The sequence below is a fragment of the Crinia signifera genome, chromosome 5, assembly GCF_055691185.1.
Source record: "Crinia signifera chromosome 5, ASM5569118v1, whole genome shotgun sequence".
Lineage (NCBI taxonomy): Eukaryota > Metazoa > Chordata > Amphibia > Anura > Myobatrachidae > Crinia > Crinia signifera.
In genome coordinates this window covers 169,040,623-169,060,260 of record NC_139221.1, presented here as the reverse complement: position 1 = coordinate 169,060,260, position 19,638 = coordinate 169,040,623, and the positions used below count along the sequence as shown (strand labels likewise).

The window sequence follows — 19,638 nt, the reverse complement described above, 5'->3', positions numbered from 1 at the left end:
TTGACCATATCCCGCAGAGACTCCGAGGGGGTAACAGATCCTTGGTGTTGCTTCAGTGTGAATCGCGATGGATTCACCGACTCAAAACAATGATTCCTCATGGCCTTAATGACCATTTGGGCTTCCATGTGTTCCTATGACATCATGTATTTACTATGTATATTTCTGTAATTATGCATCTAGTGTTTTGTTGAGATGTTTTTGTGTAATTTAAAATGCACTTTTTTGTGTCATTTAATATATATTGTTGCATTTTGCATTATGTGCTTTATATGCATTATTATGCGGTCTATAATGATGTATTCTTGATATGCCGTTTCTCCCTTCTTCTGATTTTAATATGTGATCCATTGGCCCTCCGGAGCGGCGGTCCCACCTGTTGCGGCGTCGTCACTGTCAAGCGTCCATCACCATGGCACAGCATCTAGGTTGTTGATGCGGGTTTCCATGGTAGCGGGTGTGACTGTGGCGCGCACAGATGATGGTGACGTTCTGCCGCGGGAAGCGTGGATTATGTGCACGATGGTTTAGGGGATATGAGGTCAGTGTTTGATATGTATTTTTATGTCTGATGACGATTTATTAAAAATCGAAACATTGCAGTATCTGTGCCCTGCCTGAATGTTCTTTCCTGACAAATATTATGGTTTAAAAAAAAAGGTTAAATATCTGTGAAGAGTGGCCTTGGTAAATTGTAGCTTTCAATAAAGTGGATTTTAACAGAGAGGAGTATTCAACAAGCTTACAGCACTTTACATTTGTGTTGATGTCACATCTACAGTATAAACAAAAGTTATAAAACTAAAAGTAATATATTAAGCAATACAAGTTCTAAAACTAAAAAAAAAATAAGTACAGTTTGAGAATCACTTATCCAAAATGCTCGGGACCAGAGGAATTACTCTGTATTTCAGAATATTTTTATATTTCAATTCGGTATCTTGCATTTATGTTGTATAAACAGCTCACACACATGAAATGCACACAAATATATTTTATTTGTGCATGAAACAAAGTTTCAAAGCATGTAACAAAGTCTGTGCCCTATCTCAGGCACTGAATTTAAATGCCAAGCAATCATTTTCTTGCACTTATTTAGTGCCAGTTACATATCATATTTTCAGTAGTGCCAGTTAAAGATATCCCAGTAGTGCTTTTAGCAAAATAATAATAAATAAATTACATTCTGGAAACTATGGATAAGGGATATTTGGATAAGAGATACTCAACCTGGAATGTATTAATAAGAAAAAATAAAGTTATTTTATGAAATCAAACTAGGAATACATACATTTGCTCATCAATCTCCTCAATCTGGCGATCCAAACGAACTTCCTCATCCTCTTCAGCAACTATTGCTTCAGAAACCTTTAACAAAACGTTTACATTGGAAAAAAATTCACGTACAGTAAGCAAGACCATTGTATCAGGAGTGATGAAAAAATTACGTTTCACTGTTTATTTTACTCTGCTCTCAGGCAGTTCAGCATACACATTGTTACAAAGTACAGCTTGAGTCAATGTGCACAGCTGAGAAACTAGTTAACAATGACATACATCAGGCTGTATTTTGAATATATACAATTCACTTGCATTTTATGTTTTCGAACTTCATTTGGCAATTATATCAGCACCATATGTGGTGTGTATATATATATATATATATATATATATATATACATACATACATATATATATATATATATATACACATACATACATACACACACACACACAAACATACATATAGATATACATACAGTATATATATATATATACACACACACACACACACACACACACACACACACACACACGGCTATCCAGAGAAGGCTATTTAAAGAAGGTTCCATCTGTACATAAACACGCATGCTACAAGCTTATTTAAAATGTTACTGACTGAATGGGATGCGGTCATTTGGTCTACAGCAATATGGTAGACAGTCATTACGTCGACATGGGAAAATGTTGACATGGGTCTATGTCAACATGGTTCTAGGTCGCCTTGAGGAAGAAACAGTTAGTTTCGAAACGCGTTGGCCATTGGAGGAAGGAACTTGGTGTGACCGGAGTCAGGGAACATTCAGGGACGCCTGGGATTCCCCCCCCTCTTTAACATCTGCGCAAAAGTCTGCATTTTATTTGTAGACCACGCAATTCGGTGAGAGTCCACCTTGTTACACCTTGTATTGAAAAATTATTTTAAATTTGTTTGTTTTTAAAAATAAAAAAGCAGTATTGCACTATCCAGTTTTTCTTTTCCCTCATGCATGAATCATGTATGGATCTGAATCTCTGGCTAATCGGTTATGAGACCGACCGCCCGCCCGCCCCCCCCCCCAGCAATACTGTCTACATAATAGTAGACCAATCCACAGGGTTCGAGTCTCAAACGATTAAAGACAATTTCTGTCATTTATTGAAAACCAAAAACTGTATTACACTATCGTGTTTTTCGCTCTCTTTTTTTGGGTAAACTCCTTTTTGAAAGTGAGAGAAGCAGCAGTCAGCACTAAAGGGACATATTGGTAAACTCTTTCTGTGTTGCGACAGGTCATTAGTTCAACATGTCATTAGTTCGACAGAAGGTCAAATGTAGTGGAAAAATTCCCTGATTTTATGTCAACTTTAACAGTGGTTAAGTGCACAAAAAGGTACTTCTATTCGTATAGATGGATATTTTATTTCCCCCAATGTAAAAAGAAAGGTGTTTTTTTTAGCATGATCCAACCACTCTGGTTATATAACTGCGGTCCTCCCCTTCCTCCCATTTGAGTGTCTCTGCATTAATGATCCCGGAAAAAGACAACACAGGGAAGGCATTTCTGGGCTGCCAAGAAGTACTTCAAAGAAATGGAATAATTTGCTGTTCCTTTTTACTTCTTCATGGCAGCCCTTACTGTGGGATAAACCAAAATACATGGGAAGGAACAATAATATTATTATAACAAATGACTTCCATAATTCATACATGGCAAGACCTTATTAACATTAGTACTTACAGTATTAGCTTGACGCATTTCTTTCTGAAACTCCTCCCACTCCTTATCAAGCTGATCTTTAGGAGCATCAACTTTCCTCACCTTCGTAGAAACCACAATCAATACACAGAAAGCAATATGGCATTTATTTGTAGTCGATTACATATTTTATCATGGTAGTATGAGGTGATTTCTACATATTTAAATGTACTGCCTTCAGGAGCGATTATCAATTATTGGGTATATCTGCTGCTGTCTCTATCTTCCTTTTAGTATCTGAATTTATCAATGTGTCTGCCGCGGGTCGAGACAGGGGCGTGGCAGCGAGAAACGGACGGAAATCGGTGAGCTGTGGCCCGGAGCTCGTCAATTCTCAGCAGAACGAGCCTGACTGCTTGTGAAGTCGGGCTCATCCTGCCAAGAGCCGCTGTTCAATGCTGTCGGGGAAGACAGCATTGAATAGGGCCCCCGCAGTTATCTCCCCCATCAGGAATGGCTGCGGGAGATTGAATACCCCCCGCAGTCTGGCACACTAGTAATGATATGTGATAGAATAAAGCTTGTATTGCTGAACTGTTCTCTTCCACCCCTCTCTCTCTCCCCCCCAAGATGGTATGCAATCCCACCCTCTCTCTCCCAAGATGGTATGCAATCCTGCTCCTCCTAACATTTCAACAGAGATAAAATTAGCTGCAAAGAAAAGTATTAACCCTCTGAGTGCAAACATCTCTTTAGTGGGTTCAAAATACCTGCTAAAAATGCCAGTGTGGCTCACATATGTTATATAAATTAAAATAAAAAATGTTGTCTAAAAAAAAAGATTGTTTCCTATATTAGGTAAACATTACAGGTTATTATGATGAATAAAAATGTTTGACAATTTTCACATCTATTTTGACATATACACTTTAAACTCAAAGGGTTAAAATTATCCTTACAGTACTTATAATTTGCAGCTACTGCAGCCAGATATGCTGTACAATTAAACATTTACTTACGTGGCTGTATGGAGAACAGATTTCACATTTAAGGGCAAAATGAATAGCAATTGTGTTTTACCTGAATATGCATTCCGTGGCTTAATTAGCCTTTTGCTCAAACTTGGAAATTTAGTAAAGGCAAAGCATAGTCTGGGGACCACGTCAAGTGGATCTGACTGTGGTATTACCCCCTGCTAGTGGAGCCTGGTGCAGTTACGAAAAATACGGGGTTACCGTGTATGTTTTGAACGAGGGCCATCTTAAAATTGCCAGTGCGGTTTATGCTACAGGGCATGTAGGGGATACTAAAATAATATAAAATGGGTGTGAAAAAAAACCTTTTCACTTTATTTTATTAAAAATACTGCTAATAGATCTGCCCCTTGGTTTTTTAGAAGTAACAAGAATTGTTTTAACAAATTAAGATTTTTTTTCCATTTCCATCAACTGGCGGTGACTAAAATGATGGTAACAACTTTGGTTCTGTTTATTGTAAAATGTGCTGACAGCTATTGCCAACAGGACCACTATAAATTAAGAACATCAATCTCCAAAAAACCGGGGTAAATTTATTAAGATGAAAGTTCTATTGAAGATGAATGTTGCCCACAGCAAATAATCAGATTCTACTTATGTATTTAGCATCTTCAATCTAGAAGATCATAGATCAAATCTGATTGGTTGCTTTAGGCAACATGCCATCTTCAAAAACTCCTATGTTAGTAAAGTTACCCCTTCCAGTCTGTTCAAACAGGGCAGAAATCTGAGCACTGAATATAGAATGCATAATCACTAAGCTAACATACAGATGGAGCCACACTCATCTAGCCTGCCAATAGCATTTGGCCCAACTCTTCACAGCACGCCTAGTCGCACGGCAGCACAATAAGTAGCATAGTTTGACGTTTGTCAAATGGCATTACTGGATGAGTGCAATACCAGCTATAATCCACCAAACGTCGCTTTTAAAATCACCACTGCGCATGCGTCTGATGTCTAATGCAAAGCTATAGCGAAAGAATCCGGAATGCATGTGCGAGCAGTGTCCATTGAAATGCATTGTAGCGCAAGAACTACCTTATTGTACTGTTCAGTATGTTAAAGTGTCTATTACATAGACATGCGCCTCATTACGCTAATTATAAGGGGCTATGGGGATATGTGAGTGAGTATACAGTACTTTTGCAAAGAATCCCTGGCAAATGGCGTGAAAGCAGCAAGAGACAACCGTGGATCCATACTGTAGGTCCCACTTGTGTAAGAACACTGCTGTCCGTGTCTCATTATGCTACACTGGTTAAATACAGATTTACTCTACAGTAGGAATTTCACACAGTACGAGCAGGCCAGACTTGAGCGCCAAGGGGGTTAACAAAATGGGTACCGGGTGCCAGCCAGGGCTTTGTGGGAGAGTGGCTCCATCTGTATATTGAAGTATTTTACTGGATAATATTTTCACATAACAATTCAAATGCAGATACATCAAATATTTCACACAGAATAAAGGCATGCCACAAAGAAATATTTTCAGCATGAACTACTTTTGTGCGACCTAGATTACAATTTAGCGGATAAGACGCACTGAATCGAAAAAAGTAGCACGCAAAGACGTCCAATGCTACAGAGTCACTCCATTGTATGGTGCAACAAGAAGGGCTGTTTAATGCACAAGGAGGCTAGATGTATGTGGACACACCTGTAAGTGCTAATGATCATATATTAGCACTGGATATGGCACTGTTTAAAGTGGAAAAAGCACTTGCCTTTGCATCAACTTCTGGGTCATCAAAGAATCCTTCAGGTAAGGCTTCTGCTGTATTCTCTTTTCTAAGTAGGAAAAACAGAGCACACAAAAAAGCATGTATTAAACAACAAAGGTATTAGTTTAGATGTCAGTTTTAAAGAAATCACATTATTCTCTAATAAAAGTAGAAAAAAAATATTTCAGACATACTGAAATAAATGACATACTGTAACTATTGACATGGACATTGGATTGTATAGGGGGCGCACTGAACCCAAAACCAGGAGAACGCACTGACACACACAGTGCGCAGGGTCACACTGACACACACAGTGCACGGGGGCACACGCTCACACAGTGCATGGGGGCACACTCACACAGTGCACGGGGCACACTGACACATTGTCTAGGGGCACAATAACACACACACACAAAGTATACAGGGGCACAATGACACAAACATACAAACACAGGTTACAGGGGGCCAGCAAGGCGACGGAATGCCTGCCTGTCTCCACTTCAGGGAGACAGGCAGGGAGTGGGAGCAGACTGCTGGGGGCTGTAGGGATGCTGCTGGAGACCACCGGAAGACTCCGGCAGAAGGGGTGCGCGAGTCTCCGAGTCTGACAAGATTAAGAAAACCTTTTTTTTTCTGGAATCTCCATGTTTTGAATATCAAATAGGGTCTACATTTCAAAATTATATGTGGATTATAGTAGGTACGGAGAGAGATTTTTTTTTTCCATATACAACAGAGCATCAGGAGAGGCATTTTCAAGCAATTTACTAAAAAACCTTGTCTCCCTATAAATCAAAACTATGAGTCCTAGAGAAGAAATAGTTAAGATGAGTTAATAGCTATGTGGTAGTATCAAGTGTACAAAGAATCATGAAAATTTGAGTCGGTGGCTGTCATGTCTGGGTGAACTGACATGGAGTGACCCTTTTTCCAAAAAATATTTATCCTCCCCACTGATATAATTATAACATTGGGCCTTATTCTAGTTCACTCAGAGGCAAATTCCTTCTCAAATGGACAAAACCATGTGCACTGCAGGTGGGACAGATATAACATGTGCAGAGAGAGTTAGATTTGGGTAGTGTTTTTCTTCAAAGTGAGATCTATATTGCAGTGTAAAAATAAAGCAGTCAGTATTTTCCCTGCACAGAAACAAAATAACTCACCCAAATCTACCGTAATTCTATTTGCACCTGTTACATCTGCCCCCCCCCCCCCCCTGCAGTGCACATGGTTTTGTCCATCTGAGAATGAATTTGCCTCTAAGAGTGAACTAGAATAAAGACCATTATGAGGCATTTACCCATTCTGCACAAAACAAATTATATCCAATATGCTCTCCAGATAGTCATCTTCTGACTAAACTCTACAGCGCCTCCAAGTTCATTTAAAAGGTTGCCTACATATATGTGCTCTCAGCCCTCACACAACGCTACACAAGCTAAGCAAAGTCAACAGAGTTGATCACTACTAAATTTAAAGGCCATTATTCAGTTCTTGTTAATAAAGATCTTCTTCAAATGTTTGTCTTAGATGTCATCTCAGCACCATAATAAACCAACTAGAAAACTTAACTAGTTGGCATACAGTACGTACCTCTGAATTCACTGAATCCCACACGTCTTGTTACTCAAATCCAACCTTACGCAAAGTCTGACAGATACAACTAATAAACATTTCTTTTGTATACGTAACTCCCACACGACACCTACACTGAATTTAATTAACATACATATTAGCTCTCATCGTCTGTTGAAATTTTTTTTATTACAAGTATTCACCTAAGAAAGCTTCTACTCTTATTATCAGTTTTAATGTTAAAAATTTCCACAAAAATAAGCTATTGCTTAATAGCATTCCTTAAACATCAGGTTTTCTTTTAGCATTGTGATACTTACTTTTCCACTGGTTTTTCTTGTATATTTGCCTTTACAATGGACCCAGAATGAGAAACAATAGATGCTTTACTGTCACAGAAATCTAAGGAAAACAGAGAGTTACAGTATAATGGGTTCAAATGTGTACTAAACAGGCATGCAGCACTATCATAACCATGATCTACAAGTACAAAAACATGACAAGGTAACTACCACTTAGTGTGTGTGTGTGTGGGGGGGGGGGGGGGGGGGGGGAGACAACTTTATATTCTTCATTGATATTATTGGGGGGGGGGGGGGTGTGTAATCTCTGGGACACAATACCTGCCCTTTGCCTGGCGATCAAGATTAGGTCAGCACCACTACTAAGGTTGTCCTTCGTAATGCGACCAACGGGAATTGCCACAATGCAGATAAAATACCAAATACGGAAGTAAGAGAACACTAGGGCAGCGGTTCTCAAACTGTGGGTCCTGACATTAAAGTGGGTCCCGACCTTCTTAGCATGAGGTCGCAACTCCATGTTGCTGACCATCAGGCTAATGACTTTTTCTAATCTCAGTCAGTGATTCAAAGTCACTGAAAAATCTGTCTGAAATGTCTGTTATTTTAGACTCCTCCCATCAGTTTGTGCTTCCACAATGCTGCCATGTATGTACTGTCTGCTGTCTACACATGTGATGTGATGACCTTTTGCAATAACTTGCTGGGATCCTGTAATTATTTTTATTGTCTAATAGGGTCCCAGAGCAAAATAGTTTGAGAACCCCTGCACTAGGGTAATAGCAACCACAATATGATTTCTCTTGAAATCAGATTTCAGAAGCAACAATATAAGGGAATTTCTAGAACACTTTACTTAAAGAAAGCAAACGGCAACAGACTGAGGCAATCTCTAAAAAATATACAAGAATTGACACACACCTTACTCTAACTATTTAATTTAACAAGTTGTTTATCTCCCTTATGACATTCGTATCCTTTTACATACTCCCAAAATCTCTCCTCCCCTCCTTAGCTTGTTACAATCCCCTGTTCTGAGATACATATATTTGACATGGTGGTCTTTAAATATAAAAATAGGATAAGGCGCTCCCTTGTATATTTAATTCACAAGTTTCCGATGATGTATTTGATGATGGTTAATTTGTTTGTGCCAAAGAATGTATGCAGGTCAGTATACCTCAGAAGAAAAAAACAAATCAATCGCATTTCTCATAGTGTAGATAATCTAATATCATGTCATGAAAAATCTATAGTTTTGGTGTCATATCCTTTATTAGAAAATGTATTCTTCATCGCCTTAACGTGATCTAAAATTACCTCTTTGTTTGAGCAGTTATGATGTATCATTTGAACTTGCCCTCTTGGAAAGTTTGTCAGCCATGGTGATAACTTGTTATACAAATATAGGAATTACGATCAGTCGGCTTACTAAAATTACTAGTGTATATTTTTCCATCTTCTATAGTAATAGATCCAAAAAATGTAATTCCTTAGGGCTAAAATTGAAGTGTATAGAATTGGGGGGCTCCGCACAGACCATTGTTCTAATTTATTACTGTTTTTAGTCCATTCCTAGTGATATCATCTCCTAGTGATGTCACCTCATGGGGCTCGATGCGCTCGCCAAGCTTCGGGCTGACGTGGATAGTGGGGGTGTGCTAAATCACATCGCATGCAAAACGCATGCGATTTGCATGCGATACGGGGGCAGTGGTGCCGTGAAACTACAGTTTGATATTGGCAGTGTTTTAGTTTAAACCTCATAGAAGGATGCTAACTCTTCTTGATTACCCTTCCACGAAAACAATAGTATAAACCTAATCCATAATGGGATATATTGTAGGTAGGGTTTATTATGCCATATACTTTTTATCCTATGACCATCCCATAAATAGATTTGCATTTAACGGGGTGAAACGAGACCCCATAGCAGTGCCCTGCACTTAAATAAAAGTAAAAAGGGACTCTTAAACCAGAGAAAAATATTACTTAATAAAAACATGGTCGCATCTTCAAAAAAGGACTGGGTTCTTTTGAAAAGTATGCTCTAAGGCAGGGGTGTCCAAACTTTTTGCGACGAGGGCCAGATATGGTGAAGTGTAAATGTGTGGGGGCCGACCATTCAGCCTGACATTCTTTGAATCATTAATCACATCAGAATGGTCCCCCACTCTGCCTCCATTCACTCTATGTCCCCCATCCTGCCCCTTCACTGTATTTCCCCCAGCCTGCCCCCATTCTCTGTATGTTCCCCAACCTGCCCGTCCTTCACTGTATGTCCCCCATTCACTGTATGCTCCCCACTCTGCACCCATTCACTCTGTCCCCCAGCCTGCCTCCATTCATTGTATGTCCCCAAGCCTGACCCTCCTTCACTGTATGACTCCCATTCACTTTATGACCCCCATTCACTATGTACCCCACTCTGCCCCCATTCGCTGTATGTCCCCCAGCCTGCCCCTGCTCCCCCTTCTCTGAATGGCCATCACTGCCTCCATTCACTGTATGTCCCCCAGATTGACCGTCCTTCACTGTATGTACCTCACTCTGCCCCCTCCCTTCTCTGTATGTTTCCCAGCCCCTTATGTGAGCCAGGTGGAAGGAGAGGCAAAGCAGGCACTGCAAGGACAGGAGATGTTTGGGCTCCCGCTGCTGCCAGCCTCCACTCTTCATGTTACGGGAAGCAAGCTTCCCCCCTTGCTGCCCCCCTCCCCAAACACTGCTGTCACTGTGATTGTGGAGTAGGGTGATATACGATTTCAGCAGCAGGGGTAGGACGCCAAACACATCTGACTGTGGTGGCCAGCACCTCCTCACTGCAGCAGAAAGCAAGGTAAAGGCATGCTCGCTGGGGCCCCACCTTTAGTGTCCTGTGCTGTGCTTCCCACATCTGACGCTCTGCCCGCTTCCAGCTGGAGGCTGCGGGCCACTTGAAATGACAGCACGGGCCGCAATTGGCCCCCAGGCCTGACTTTGGACATGCCTGCTCTAAGGCTTCAGTAGCAACATCATGTTTAATAATAGTATACAATGAGGGTACATGCTGTATCTAGGGTGGCCAATTCTGGGATCGGGAGTATCCCGGAATTTGGCCCCAAAATGTCTGGGATACACTAATCCATGGATTTCGGGATTGTGCAGTCTAATTAATGCCTGACAGCATCTGAGCACTCGCTCAGATGTTGCCTGGCTATTCCAGGCCTATATGCGGCCTGCGCAGCGTGATTTGTTCATAGGTCATGCTGCACTGCGCCTCCTGAACATTGCTCCTGGCAGAAAACAACACCCCCAATTGGCTCGCAGTGACCGCTCCTGGCTGCCATAACACCCACCAACTGCCTCCTCCTGGCAACTCTGCCGCAATGCTGCCGCCTACCCCGCTTCCACATGTAAGTAAATGTAGGGGACGGGCATTTTCTTTTAGGGCTGCCAATCCCGGGATTGAGCATTTTTCAATCCTGATTCCCAGGATTTAAAAAATACCCAGGATTGGCATCCCCAGCTGTAACCAGGTAACAAATATTCGAATTCACAGTGTCTTTAGTTTACAAATCGCATCTATAGTGTCTTTAACATAAGATTTAAGTTTTAAAACTTACGGCTGTAAAAAATAATCAACAAAGTGACAAGTTATAAGAAATGGAGTCTGTAATGGCAATAATGGTTCTCCTGGAGGGATTAAGAGGATCCTTGTGGATCTTTAGTAATATACAGTCAGGTCAATAAATATTAGGCTATCAACACAATTTTCATATTTTGGGCTCTATACACCACCACAATGGATTTGAAATAAATCACTCAAGAGGTGCTTTAACTGCAGACTTTCAGCTTTAATTTGAGGGTGTAGGAATTACAATGGTTTCTAAATGTGCCTCCCACTTTTAAAGGGACCGAAAGTAATGGGACAATCGACTCAAAAGCTATTTCATGGACAGGTGTGGGCTATTTCCTCATTATTTCAGGTACTTGTGGAGTATCACGGTTCCCACGACCTTGATCGTATGCTATCAATTCGCATGCGATGTGATGGCACCCGATTTTGCACTGAAATGCATCAAAATGCATTGAAATGTGTAGTAAACTTGTGAAATGCCCCCAAATTCTATTTTTCATAGTGTACCACCCCCACTATCAACGTCAACCCGAAGCGTGGCGAGCGCAGCGTGCCCGCGAGGGGCGGCGGTACGCGCCCTACGACCTTTTCATACCCCCACTATCCACGTCGGCGTGGAGTTGAGAATAGAAAGTGTGGCGAGCGCAGCGAGCCACCGAGCCCGAAGAGTGGCGAGCGCAGCGCGCCCCGCGAGGGGACGCGGATACCTTCACAGTTATACGCGTCCCCTCGCGGGCTTCACAGGTATCCGCGTCCCCTCGATCCCACGCCGACGTGGATAGTGGGGGTATGAAAAGGTCGTAGGACTTGTACCGCCGCCCCTTGCGGACTCGCTGCGCTCGCTTCGGGTTGGCGTTGACATTGGGGGTGGTACACAGTGAAAATGACATTTGGGGGCCAATTAACATGTTTCATACTAATTTTAATGCATTTGGATACATTTAAGATTAAAACGTATGCCATCGCATCGTATGCCATCGTATGGCATCCGATGCGATCGCATACGATTTTTGACCAAAAATGCTCAAAAATCAGTAAAAATCGCATCGCATCGTATACCATCGTATGCCACTACATATGGCATACGATGCCATACGATGGGAGCCGTGATACTCCACAAGTACCTTATTTTATTATCAATTAAGCAGAAAAAAGGTCTAGAGTTGATTCCAGGTGTGGAATTTGCATTTTTAATCTGTTGTTGTCGACTCTCAATATGAGATCCAAAGAGCTGCCACTATCAGTGAAGCAAGCCATCATTAGCCTGAAAAAATCTAAATAAACCCAATCAAAGAGAAAGCAAAAACATTAGGTGTGGCTAAATCACCTGTTTGGAAAATTCTTAAAAAGAAAGAACGCACCAGAGACCTCAGCAACACCAAAAGACTGTGGTGCATGACCGAAGAATTACTTCCCTCGAGAAGAAAAACCTCTTCACAGCAGTTTGCCAGATCAAGAACACTCCAGGAGATAGGTGTATATGTGTCAAAGTCAACCATCAAGAAAATACTTCACAAGAGTGAATATAGAGGGTTCACCACAATATGTAAACCATTAGTGAGCCTCAAAAACAGGAAGTTTGCCAAACAACCCTTTACAGTTCTGGAACAACATCCTATGGACAGATGACACAAAGATCAACTTGTACCTGAGTGATGGGAAGAGAAGAGTATTATTCAAACTGCCCGCTGAAAGAAAGGAGCTGCTTATGATCAAAACATACCACCTCATCAGTGAAGCATCGTCTAGGTAGTGTCATGGTGTGGGCATGTATGGCTGCCAATGGAAATAGTTCCCTTGTATTTACTGATATGCAAGTCCTGACAAAAGCTGTAGGATGAATTAAAAAAAGTGTTTTGGGCAATTTTATCTGCTCATATTCAATCAAATGCTTCAAAACTCATTGGATGGTGCTTCACAGTGCAGATGGACAATGACCCCGAAGCATACTGCAAAAGCAACCAAAGAGTTTTTAAAACAAATAAGTGGAATGTTATGCAATAGCCAAGTCAATCACCTGACCTGAATCCGAATAAGCATGCATTTCACTTTATGAAGACAAAACTAAAGAGAAAATGCCCCAAGAACAAGCAGGAATTGAACAAAAACTGGTTTCTGAGGACAGGGAATGCTACAGAGAAGGAAAAGCCACGGCTGCACTTCTCTAGAAGTTAACTCCTTGGTGCCCGGGTCCTTCAGTCACCACTATACCCATAGTCCAAGCATCCATCATGTGCTGAATGGAAAACTATGTTTGTTTTATTCATTTATTACCAGTTATGTATAAATCACACACATATTCTACACCGCTTCAGAGAGAATATTCACATCAGTCCCTGCCCCATTACAATCTATATTCCCTAACACATACAGTATACAGGCACACTCAAATATTCTAGGGTGAATTTGTTGGGAGCCAATTAACCTACTATTATATTTTTTGATGAGTAAAGTATGTTAAATAATATGCAAGAAAAAAAAGTATGTAAAGTAAAATAATAAGTAATAAACAATAATGAATCATAAAGTAAAGGAATAGCAAGATTATCATTTAGATTGACAAAGGGTCAACATTTCAGTCATATGTGAATAAGAGAGCTTGGAAGGTTTATCCACATAGAACTCCAAGGCTTGCTTAAAGGTTCAAGGTGCCTTAGGCTAATACATATGTAGCTCCCCCTGTATGCTGTTAAACACATGTGTATCGGCGCTCGGTATCTGGATCTACGATGTCTAGATCGACCATGTTATGGTCGACCACGTCTAGATAGATGCCTAAAGATAGTCCACTGCATCTAGATCGACAGTAACAGAAGTTAAATGCCAACATTAGAGCAACGGGAGCGTGGTCGAGTTTTTCACTTTTTTTTGTGCTAAACACCACAGGTTGACAGGGTTTATACTTTACTATCCAAGTGGACAAATAATAGTGCCTGAAGTAAGGCAAGCGCAGCATTACAGTGTACACGGGGACACCTGTGGGAACTGTACGGTGTATTTCAGAATCATCTTTATTGGCCAGGTATACTTGCGTATGCTTGGTATTTTATGTGATAACAGTGCAGCATCAATCAGGGAACACAAAGGGGGTGGGAAGAGAGGCATAAACATACATCACATACATTTCACATATATCTAGATATATCAATACGGTTTAGTTGGTGGACAGCTATTGGGAAGAAGCCTTTTGTAGTTCTTGTCGTCTTTGCTGGGATGGACCTAAAACGTCTGCCTGACGGAAGGGGTTCAAACAGGTTGTGGCCAGGGTGTAGCTTGTCCGCCAAGATCTTTCCTGCACGCTTATTGACCCTGGCTAGGTATAGTTCTTGGACAGGGGGAGCTCCGCCCCAATGATCTTTTCTGCCATCCTCACCACTCTTTGCAACCTTCGTCTGTCATTCTCGTTTGCTCCTCCGAACCAGATTGTGATCGAGGAGCAAAGGACAGACTTTACTATGGCAGTGTAGAAGATGAGCAGCAGCTCCTGCAGGATGTTGAATTTCTTGAGTTGCCTCAGGAAGAACAACCGCTGCTGAGCCTTCTTGACAGTTGTAATGATGTTGTGACCCCATTTGAGGTTGCAGGAAATCTTTGTTCCTAGGAATTTGAAGGAGTCGACCCTCGACACTACTCTGTCAGATATTATGAGTGGGTGCATGGCATTTGGTTTCCTTCTGAAGTCCACCACCATCTCCACTGTTTTGAGGGGGTTGAGGTCAAGGTTGTTTCCGCTACACCATTTAGTTAGCTGATCCACCTCCCGTCTGTATGCCGACTCGTTTCCATCCATGATTAGGCCGATAACCGTTGTGTCGTCTGCAAATTTTATAATTTTTACTGACTTTTCTGCTGAGGTGCAGTCGTTTGTGTAGAGGGAGAAGAGCAGGGGGGAGAGGACACATCCTTGAGGGGCACCGGTGCTAATTGTGCATGTGTTTCATGAATGCGCCTGCTTTCACCGCCTGTTGGTTCTGGGACTCTTAGTGAACGGAGTTTTGGCTCCAGGATGTGAGGGATGATAGTGTTGAAAGCCGAGCTGAAATCAACAAATAGTATCCTTGCATAGGTGCCTGGACTGTCCAGGTGCTGTAGAATGTGGTGCAGCCCTAGGTTGACTGCATCCTCGACACTTCTGTTTGCTCGGTAGGCAAACTGCAGGGGGTCGAGGTGAGCATTTGTCACAACTCTCAGGTGGTTCAGCACCATACGTTCAAGCACTTTCATGACCACCAATGTTAGTGCAAATCGGCCTGTAGTTTGGGGAACCCTGTGACATTCGGCACCAAAAAAAGTGAAAAACTCATGTCAACCATGTGACTGTTGACCAAGCTCCCGTCACTTTAATGCTGGCATCTAACTTCTATTACTGTCTATTTAGCCGAGGTAGACTATTTTTAGGTGTCTTACTACGAGGGTTGGACTAAGTGTGGGAAACCATAACATGGTGATCTAGACAGCTTTGACATAACGGGTGCTCAGGGACTCTCCATTCATACTGCCCATGTGCATATAATGAAGTTATATACAACTGGCATGTACGATCTAATGCTTGTGGCATTGGAAGTAGGATTTGTTGTAAGGATGCCCGGCTGGCACTGAAGCACAATTACATAAAGTAATGGTTCCTGAATCTGGCAATCACATTAAGAACTTTACCCTCCATGGTACATTGACACATGTGATAGCTAACAAGCATGGAATAAATTAGGCCTTCATTTTATTCCTCGGCTGTCACCTGCAAGTTGGCCCCCTCAGTTCTGGAGCCCTAAACTACAGCCTAATCAGTCTATTGGTTAATCAGGCACTGTAACCAATGTAAGATAATAACATAAAAATAACAGGTAGTGGCACCAGCGCGCCTATTCATGCTTTTCAGTTTTAAAAATGTTGAAGATGGCCGCGGTCGTGTCTTCCTTGACAAATTAACTTTTCAATCCTAAAGGTGCGAACGCACGTACAGATTTTTCTGTCTTATCTATCTGTTGGGAACGAAAACCTGGAAATGTATGGGAGCATATGACAATCAAAAAATTTTTTCCCAAATGCTTGAAAACAGACAGTGATCAGTCAGACAAATTGTTTAAATCATTCTGATATAACAAATTTATCAAAGCATATATTTTTTTCTGTTTTCCTGCATTTGGGTGAAAATTTTTGATTGTCATATGCTCCCATACATTTCCAGGTTTTTGTTCCCACCAGATAGATCAGACAGTAAAATCTGTACATGTGTACACACCTTTAGAGTAACTTAAAGACAACAGATCAATAGGTTTCTAAAAGGGGATTTTTGTAAGAACTTACCATTCGAATCCCTTTCTCTGAGTCCATCCTGGTGACAGCTCAACCTTGGGATGTAGGAGGGTCCGCAGGAACAAGGCACCTATGCTGACTTCTTTGAGAGGCAGACTCCTCTCTTCTGCTTTCCAGCATTCCTCAGTTCAACTTCTAAAGCACACTAGGATACATTACTCAGTACAACGCCTGAACATATTAATATGCACAATCACATAATCACCATATAAGCAAAGGCAATCACCGACCTTAACCGTCTAGCAAAGATCTGCTTGGAAGCAGGCCACCTTCTCTTATGTACGTCATATAGAACAAATAGCAAATCAGTTTTTGCAAACATCCTTTACACTGTCCACAAAAATGCGCAGAACGCGAAGTTTGTCCCATTTTTTTTTTTTTGCCTCCTCTAGAGGAAAAAACACCGGGAGCACAATCTCCTGGTTTAAATGGAAATTTTATACTACCTTTGGTAGAAAACTTCGTTACTGTTCTGAGAACAGCCCTATCATTATGATAAACCAGAAATGGAGACTTGCAAGGCAAGTCCCCCAATTCTGAAACTCGACTAGCCGAAGCCATGGCTAACAAAAAAGTAATTTTTATTGAAAGATAATAAAGATCAGCCGACCTTAAAGGCTCAAACGGAGGTTTGAGTAAAACCGACAATACCAGAAACAGGTCCCAAGGCGCCGCCGGCTGCCTATATGGGTCTTGAGTCTTATAACTCCATGTAAAAAAGTCTGTACTTCTGGCCAAAGAGCTACTTTATTCTGAAAGAATATGGGTAAGGCAGGCAGTTGTACCTCTAAGGACTGCAGGCTAAACCCTGCTGCAAACCCATCTTGGAGAAAACTCTAGTGACCTAGAGGTGTGTACCTTCTGACGTTCACACCACCTGATATAAATCTTCCAACCACAATGGTAATAAACTGCCGATACGGCTTGAGAGCCCAAAGCATGGTTTGGATAACAGCATCTGAGAAACCTTTCTTCCTTAAAAAGGAGGTTTCAAGAGCCAGGCCGTCAGATTGAGATGAGCTAGGTCCAGGTGTAGAAACGGTCCTTGATTGTGTAAGTCTGGGCAAAGAGGAAGAAGACAATAGTCCATCGACAACCTCAGTAAATCTGAATACCATAACCTCCTGGGCCAATCCAGAGCAAACAGTATGACTTGCACCACCTGTGTCCTCACTCTACTTGAGGATCTGAGCAATCATAGAAAACGGGAGGAACACATAGGCGAGGGTGAAACACCATGGAACTAGTTTGAGGGTGAAACACCATGGAACTAGTTTGAGGGTGAAACACCATGGAACATTGCAACTACTGCCCACGCAGTCAGATCCCTGGTCTGAGAGCAGAACCTGGGGACCTGACAAATGTGTCTGGACGCCATCAAGTTTATCTCTGTGAGCCCCCAATGAGCGCCTTCTCTCCTGAGACAGCAACAGCGTTTCCTGTTTCACGGTTTTCGGGTTCCCTGACCACCAGGCCAGAATGTTCCACGGAAAGGGCCTTGAGTGAAACCTCGCCTACTGGAGAGTTTTGAAAGTTGCTACCATCTTTCCCAACAGTTTTAAACTTTGCCAAATTGCTGGATTCGGCGATTCGAGAATCGACCACACCAACCGGTGAATGTCTATTGCCTTGGACCCTGTAAGGAACACACAAGTGTCCAAGATCACACCCAACAACTGAAGTTTCTGAGCGAGTGTTAGATGAGACTTCGGAAGATTCAACCTCCACCCCTGATCTCTGAGAAACTGTTTTGCCATCGCCAGATCCTGAAGTGGTCCACCCACAGATGTCGGTTTAAAGACTTCAGATTTAGTATGGGTCTGTAGGAACCATCTGGTGGACTAAGAAAAGAATCCCTTCTTTCTTTCCTCCTGAGACACTGAGTTCACCACACCCCTCTTGAGAAGCGACAAACCGCCTCCAGGAGGGCTTTCTGCCGTAGGGATGTAGGAAAAAAAACCTTTGCGGGAACACCACAGCTGATTCCACCTATCCTGAAAACTGCTGGAGGCGACCCCCCCACTCTGACTCCAAAACGGGGAGTCTCCGCTCCATCATGCTAAGGACTTATCCTCACATTTGAAAGGGTGTTTCTTAATAAAGGTCCCAAAATGTGATCTGGGAGCCTATGCTAGAGAAAAACTTTCCTGTACCTGTTTGTCCACTATTGGATGCACCCCCTCTAAAGGAGGAACGAAAGGACTGCCTAAAAGCTCCAAACTAGACACTGGATGCTTAGACGTGGCGGGAAGAAAAGAGATCTTTCCCCCTGTTGCCTGTATAAAAGTGGAATAGAGTTCCACTCCAAAAATTATTTCTCCCTAAAAAGCCAGAGCCTCTAGAGACTTCTTGGATTCACTGACAGCTTCCCAAGCTTTATACCCGAGAGCTCTCCTGGCTGTCACGGAGGTAGCTAGCACCCTTTGATGCCATCTTGGTGCCTTTTCCCCAGCTACACAAACGTACTCCGCAGCTCACTTTAACATTTCAATCAAAGCAAAAGCTACTGTGTCAGATTGAAGCCGAGTACACCAGGCATAGGCCCACTTTATCATGGCCTTAGAAAACCAAGCAGATGCCTTAATAGGGCGTAAGGTTAAACCTTCCCCTCAACACAGCCTTCAATCTTTTTGTCTACTGGGTCTTTAAAGCAGCACCCTCTTGCATGGGTAAAGCAGTGAATAGACAACCTGGCTACAGGCGCCTCCCCCAGAGGGGTCTTTTCCCCCAATTATATGTGCTCCTTTAGCACGGGATACAGGTTTGCAAATCTTTAGGGCCGGAGAAGCCTGATATAAGCCGTCTTCCACGCTTCCTCAAGTAAAGCTATCATGCCCTCATGAACGCTGTCATTTTATGGACACTGCGAGTAGTGTCCTGCATACCCAGCAGTAAAGCAGGGACCCCCTGGGATGGAGTAATAGGGCTCACAGAAGGTTGAGAGGAGGAAAAAGTCCTAAGTTATCTCTCTGCCTATTCAAAGCCTGTGCTAAGGCAATCATAGACCTTCCCCAGGGCAGCTGCCCATGCAGGTACAGGCTGATCAGACCTCTGGGCTTGAGCACCACTGTACACAGACTCACATGAGGGGCACAAATCCCCTGA

General features: G+C 42.3%; 1 protein-coding gene across 1 annotated transcript in view; it reads right to left on the bottom strand.

Annotated features, from left to right (window-relative positions):
- The window catches only part of ZNF830 (zinc finger protein 830), a 58,121-nt gene that overhangs the window by 3,555 nt on the left and 34,928 nt on the right, over positions 1 to 19,638 (bottom strand). Inside the window, exons 6-9 of the mRNA XM_083188277.1 lie at positions 7,623 to 7,704; positions 5,725 to 5,788; positions 3,003 to 3,083; positions 1,292 to 1,368 (exon numbers count right to left, since the gene is read on the bottom strand). Of these exons, the coding sequence (XP_083044403.1) occupies positions 1,292 to 1,368; positions 3,003 to 3,083; positions 5,725 to 5,788; positions 7,623 to 7,704 (304 nt within the window). The remainder of the gene's footprint in view (positions 1 to 1,291; positions 1,369 to 3,002; positions 3,084 to 5,724; positions 5,789 to 7,622; positions 7,705 to 19,638) is intronic.